At 30.4% G+C, this 7,258-nt stretch overlaps 1 protein-coding gene across 1 annotated transcript; it reads left to right on the forward strand.

Annotated features, from left to right (window-relative positions):
* Nucleotides 1–835: 835 nt before the first annotated feature.
* LOC132643647 (calcium-dependent protein kinase 17-like) lies at nucleotides 836–6,753 on the forward strand. Its single transcript, XM_060360130.1, has 8 exons — nucleotides 836–1,638; nucleotides 2,396–2,539; nucleotides 3,192–3,344; nucleotides 3,927–4,042; nucleotides 4,488–4,655; nucleotides 5,284–5,411; nucleotides 6,046–6,145; nucleotides 6,302–6,753. The coding sequence occupies exons 1-8, from the start codon at nucleotides 933–935 to the stop codon at nucleotides 6,404–6,406; spliced, it is 1,620 nt and encodes a 539-aa protein (XP_060216113.1). The 5' UTR covers nucleotides 836–932; the 3' UTR covers nucleotides 6,407–6,753.
* The last annotated feature ends 505 nt before the right edge of the window (nucleotides 6,754–7,258 follow it).

A 7,258-nucleotide genomic window follows, 5' to 3' on the forward strand; every position in this document is an offset into this window, starting at 1 on the left:
GCTTATAGTTTGTAAACTTGTATGGTGCAACTAAACTGACAATATTACCAACAATTGTAGTTTGTTAAATTTATCGATAGTTACTCTGTGCCTCCTCTTCACTCAAAGTTATCTCTAGGTTTAATTCCCTTCTGTAACGAGTAAATATCTTTGCAACAATTACCATTTAGAGTGTTGACTGATTTAGGCCATCCAAATCCAAGAAAATAAAAAATTAAATTAAGGGCCTCTAATTTTCAACAAGAAACAATTTACTTTCTTGGTCTAATTATTATATGCAAAACAGTCCCCGATAGAGTTCTTAAGCACATTTTTATGCTAAGTAACTAGTGCCTCCGGGCCATATTATTTGTCGTTTCAATAAATTAAATTTGTTCCAAAATATTTGAAGTCTTAGAAGAACATGAAGCATAGTACCTTTTTTTCAATTTTATTCTTATTGCTCAAATTAGTGAAGTGTTAATTAAGTGAAACATTTTAAAAAAATGGTAACTTAGATAAATATTTTAGAATTAAAAAGCTATTAAGTATCTTTTTTAAAAGGTGTGCAAATATCTTAAAAAGAGCAAATGGTATGAATAGGATGACTTGGTACATTCTATCCAGTAATGAATTCAAAGTCAAAGGGCAAAGAAGAAAAAAATAAAGACAATTTCTCCACCTCTAACATTCATTTTGCTTTGATGGTTTGTCTAATAATTTCTTTTCTTTTTTGACCCCTCCAAATGCAAAGTTTTGTTTTCTGTCTCTCTCCTTTCCTCTCTCAATCATCACCATCACTTTGTTGCATTCACTCATTTATTTTTTTCAAACTTATTTTCTTTCTTTCCTTCTCCTAGATTAACTCTCTCTCTTTCTCTTTTGCCATATTTCTCTTTGGTGTTATTTCTTCATCATCTTCATTTCTTTGCCCTTTTAGTCCCCCTAATACAATGGGGAACTGTTGCTCAAGGGGCCAACCTAATGATGAACCTACTAATAATGATGATAAATCCAATACCAAAAATGGAGATCATCATCAATCAAGTGCAAATAATTCTAAAAATGTACAACAACAACAACAAGGTGGTTCAGTTACACCACCAAAATCTCCTGATCCTTCTTCAAAACCATCTAAAAGTTCCCCTATAGGTCCAGTTTTAGGCAGGCCAATGGAAGATGTTAGAAAAACATATTCTATAGGGAAAGAATTAGGAAGGGGTCAATTTGGTGTTACACATTTATGTACACACAAACAAACTGGTGATCAATTTGCATGTAAAACAATAGCAAAAAGGAAGTTGGTTAATAAAGAAGATATTGAAGATGTGAAGAGAGAAGTACAAATAATGCACCATTTAACAGGGCAACAAAATATTGTGGAACTTAAAGGGGCTTATGAGGACAAACATTCAGTGCATTTGGTTATGGAATTATGTGCTGGTGGTGAACTTTTTGATAGAATTATTGCTAAGGGACATTATACTGAACGTGCTGCTGCTACTTTGCTTAGAACAATTGTGCAAATTGTGCATACTTGTCATTCTATGGGAGTTATTCACAGAGATCTCAAGCCTGAGAATTTTCTCCTCCTTAATAAAGATGAGGATTCACCTCTCAAGGCTACAGATTTTGGTCTTTCCGTATTTTATAAGCAAGGTAAATATAAACGAGTTTAACTTTTATGAGCTAAGAAATAAATCAAACGTTGCATAATTGTTTCATTTTTTGTGTAATGCATGCCCGTTTATAGCACTTGCGCATTAATGGTGATAGATATATGTTCAGACGCTTGATAGCTAGCCAGGTGGCACAAACCAAGGGGCCGGTGTGACCTAGCGGTCAATAGGTGAAAACCATGAGAGATGGAAAATGAACCTAGCATAGACAAAGCATTAGTCATTTCTTACATGTTCAAGCTTTGGTGGACAAAGTTATCCCATACTTGTGCTAGTGAGAGGTAATAGGTACAAATTGAAATAGTTGAGGTGCTTAGGAAATGGCTCGGACATAAATATTGTACAATAAAATTACACACACAAAAAAAAAATAGTTAGGAGTGAAGATGGAAAAACAATTTTTAATTGAGATAGGTCTGAATTTATATACTAGAAAAAAATGAAATTAACAAAATTAGATTAGAGAAAAGTACATCTTAATTGACTTTGCTGGGAGATATACTTTCGTAGTTATAAAATCAAAAGACAAAGATAAACCCAAAAAAAAAAAAAAAAAACGAGGGGAAACATACATAAATACGAGATGATGCAGAAAAATCATTTGAAAGTTTTAAAAAAATTATGCATCTTCTAGGTGAGCTGAGTAGTGCTATTCATCTCATTGAATCTTGTAAATCCATAAAATCATATTCCTCTATTAATATTCAATTTTTTTGTTTTTACTTTGTATTGTACAGGTGATGTGTTTAAGGACATTGTGGGTAGTGCATATTACATTGCACCTGAAGTACTGAAGAGAAGATATGGTCCAGAAGTTGATATATGGAGTGTTGGGGTTATGTTATATATTCTTCTTTCTGGTGTTCCTCCTTTTTGGGCAGGTATATTAATTATCATCCCTCACACAAACTCTAGGGTATTAACTTAGAAAATAAAACTTGTCTGTCCTAATTTTCTTGATAAGGGATTCAAAATTTGGAAATATTGTCGGTAAAGAATAGGCTCAAAAATATAAAAACTTCACTTATATACATAGACAACGTAAAAAACATTATCTTATTTATTACATTTCAGGTTCCCAAATTAGAATTACTCAATTACAAGTTATTTTTATAGGTCATTTTAACTTGATCATATTAAAAAGTGGTACATTATGAATGTGCAAAAGCTAAACTCAATCAATAGAATGTCCTCCCTTTACCCTTTGTTGGCTATATATATATATATATATATTATGTTATTTATTCCATTTCAGGTTCCCAAATTAGAATTACTCAATTACAAGTTATTTTTATAGGTCATTTTAACTTGATCATATAAAAAAGTTGTACATTATGAATGTGCAAAAGCTAAACTCAATCAATAGAATCTTCTCCCTTTACCCTTTTGTTGGCCCTTACTATGATTGAATATTAATAGCAGATTTTGGTGAAAATGCACTTTATGTACAATAAAAATTCTAGCAATTATATGGGTTACTCTAAAGTATAATTAATTAGAGGATAGTGAATGATGACTTTAATTTGTTTTCAGAAACTGAACATGGAATATTCAATGCAATTTTGCGTGGACATATTGATTTTTCAAGTGATCCATGGCCTTCAATTTCTCATGGTGCCAAAGACATTGTCAGGAAGATGTTGACTACAGATCCCAAACAGAGGTTAACAGCAATCCAAGTGTTAAGTAAGTTAATTATATTATTAGATAGAAATCATTCACCATTTCTTTGTTGTATCTTATTTATGTAATACTCCATGTGTTTAACTTATATACACCGCAACCATCAAGAGGAGTGGTTGAGTAGATGAGATTCCTCTATCTAACTGAAGTCTCGGGTTCGAGTTCTAAGAGGAAGAAAAATCTTATATGAAGTGCTTCCTACTTAATGGAACCTATCTATGTGAATCTAAATTAGTTCGGTCAATGAATTCCAAATATCATATGGTTATACCCCCCCCCCCCCCCCCCCCTCCCCACACACACACGCTGACAGTATAAAGGAAATATTATATTATTAGGTCGTCCAAAATCATGTACAATCCTCCATAAAAGTGAGATTTATAATCTGAAAAGTTAGGCGTTTTACTTGCTATATAACAGATAAAAATGATCGGTCTAAAAATTATTTACACCATTGGTGCATATGAGTTAAATCATGTTAAATTATATATCGAATGTGGATGTTTGACCATGATACTTGAGGAAGTATATATAGGTGAAAAACATTATGATTAATTTCTAAATAAATTCTGTATGTGAATTCAGATCATCCATGGATCAAGGAGGATGGTGAAGCACCAGATACACCACTTGACAATGCTGTTTTAAGTAGGCTCAAACAATTCAGAGCTATGAACAATTTCAAGAAAGTTGCTCTCCGGGTAATTATTCTTTTTTTCTTTTCAATTAAACAGATGTTATGTCAACAAATGTACAATTTCAAGAAAGTTGTCCCCGGGTAATTTCAAGATCTTGAAAAGTTGCATAAAATGTTGTAAAAACAAGTTTTTGTTTTTTTTCATTTTTGGCCAGTTGGCCAAAATTACTTACGAATGCTAGCCAAAATAAATATATCCAGAGATTATGTATGTTTATGCATATTATATGTATATTTACGTATACAATATGTATATTTTATGTATATTTTGTACTTAATAAACAAAACATATACATTTGCAAACTACTATCATATTTAGGGTGGTCCAAAAGGTAACTATACCTAAAAGCAAATCTTCTTTTAGAGTAATTTCACTGTTTTTCGTATGTCGGGTACGTTTAACAAATTATCGGGTTATTAAAATATTCATTTGGAGGTATATATTACAGGTTATTGCAGGGTGCCTATCAGAGGAAGAAATTATGGGATTGAAGCAAATGTTCAAAAGCATGGATACTGATAATAGTGGAGCAATAACACTTGAGGAATTAAAGCAAGGACTTGGCAAACAAGGAACAAAATTATCTGATTACGAAATTCAACAATTAATGGAAGCTGTAAGTCCTCTAATTACTTCTTATAAAGACCACATCCTTTTTTAATATTTAAAACCTTGTTTCCTAAGTTGCAACTTCCTAAAAAGTCAGAGCGGATACCTTTCTTATATACGCAACGGATATAGCGATATTCATTGTACTTAGTGGTTCACAATTGAATCAATTTAATTTTTTTAAAAAGACCTAAAGTTGGGATTTATCGATATGTGATGTTGCATCAATGCCCCCATTAAAGGGCGACTAGTCTACCGATAAAAAAAGACAGTCATTATTATTAAATGATGAAAATAATTTTGAAATTTATTGTTCTTAGTTATTTTCGCTTTCCATTTTTCACAAATTTCATCTTCCAGATTTTATATAATCACATATTTTACGGTCACAAGTTCACAAAAAAAAAAAATTTTTTTAAGATAATTTGACCAATACTACATTTCATGTATATTTATTAAAAATTTAGTTGTTAGTAACGAATCATATGTTAGCGTATATATTGTTTACCACCTAAAAGTACTTCAGCTTAACCCTTGTAAAAGTAAATCTTTCTGCAGTAAATATAATGGGAAATTTTGCAAGTTTTTTCTTTATTCTAATGTTGATTTCCTTTGTATATATTGAAAATAATTAGGCTGATGCTGATGGCAATGGAACCATAGATTATGAAGAGTTTATTACAGCGACAATGCACATGAATAGAATGGACAAAGAAGAACATCTTTACACAGCATTCCAATATTTTGATAAGGATAATAGCGGGTAAGTTCAATTTCAAGGATTTAAATTATATATATTGACGGAAAAATTTACATCCTTAGTTTTTTTAATCTGTTGCAGCAAATTAATTACTTGTTTTATTTTTTAGGGTTTTAACTTCTATTAAATTGACGGTATAAAAGAATTACACTATCATGTCACTTTAAAAAATAATTATAGATAATAGGTCCATAATTTGTAGGATTAATAACCTAAAAATACGACAGGTAACCTGCTACGACATGTGTCAATGTATTTTAACATGCCATAGCAAATTACTTGTCTTTCTTTTTAGTTATTATTGATCTCTCACTTATTATAGACAATTATCTGTAGCTATCTTTTAGGACATGATATCATATAAGATTATTTTTTACTGTGAATATATTTAAGTCAAACTCTTGGTTCAATTACATGAAAAGACAAGCCAAATTAATAGCAAGTGATTAATGTTCTTTATTTTTCCTACATACATTAAAATCCTAGATTAACTATGAAACAAAACAAATGTCGAATTTTTCCCTTGAACAAAAAAAAAAAAAAAAAACTGAGGATTCACTTTCATGAAAATTGTTTTGTACTTTCTCCTAGATTGTAATTGCTTTATTTTATCTTATCTTTTTTCAAAAAAATCCAGGTACATTACAGTAGAAGAGTTAGAACAAGCTTTACGAGATTTTGGCATCGATGATGGAAAGGATATAAAGGACATTATTGCTGAAGTTGACTCTAATAACGTAAGTTTGAAACACTTACATCTTTACCAAGTTAATTACATGTTAATGTTTATCATAATTATTTATGTACAATTACCTTATAAACTATTTAATTATGCACTAATTTTTATACCGTCAATGCGTTGAATTTAAAATCTGACATTATTTGTTGTGCAGGATGGTCGAATCAACTATGACGAGTTTGCAGCTATGATGAGAAAAGGAACTCCAGATACACAAGCAAATCTAAAGAAACGAAGGGAGTCATTTGTTGCAAAATAAATTTTCATTGTGAATATAAAAACAATTCAAAATTAAAGAAAAAAATCAAAGTCATTGGTACTTTCATTGGAGAAAGACCAAAGGCTTATTTTGTAAAAACTTTCGAGCCATTCATGAAGTTTACAATTTCATGGATGCTTATGTATATTATAACTATCATTTTTCCTAAAAGAAAATTGAAAAAGAAATGAGAATTTAGAATTCGTGAGCGTGTTCGAATTTTGTATAAGAGTAAAAAATAGTTTGTAACACTATCTGTGTATATAATATAAATCATTTTTATTAATAGTTAAGTTTGATGCCGAAAAATGTTTAGTACAGAAGAGCAACAATAGAAATTGTAGTAATGCCAATGTAGTTGACTAAATAATATTTACAGAAGAAGTAAAGTTTATTTCTATTTCATTATGGAACTCCAAAATAACAAAAAATTGGCCCAATATTTTCTGGGAAGAACTTATGCAATTGGTAAACCGTATTTTTTGAAGATTTTAATTTAAAAGGAAGCGAGACATATGTAGCTTTGAACTTTGCAATTCAACTTAATTACGACTTAGGATGACATGCAATATTATGATGGTGATGGTCTGATGGATGTATAGTCTCAAAGCATAATTAGTGATTGAGAGCTACATAAATATAATAAAAATGTATTAATCAAGATTAATAGATTAGTATGATCGATTGAATAAGTGACGTATTTTTAAGCTAACAATGTCTTGGGTCACTCCACCTATTGCCTTTACATTTTGTGATTAACTATTCATATTCTTTCACGTGATATCAAAGAGATAAAAATAATAAGTAATAGCCAAAAAAATGTAAATCCTATATCTTGCTACATGTGGTGGA

This window comes from Lycium barbarum, chromosome 6 (genome assembly GCF_019175385.1).
Source record: "Lycium barbarum isolate Lr01 chromosome 6, ASM1917538v2, whole genome shotgun sequence".
Taxonomy (NCBI): Eukaryota; Viridiplantae; Streptophyta; class Magnoliopsida; order Solanales; family Solanaceae; genus Lycium; species Lycium barbarum.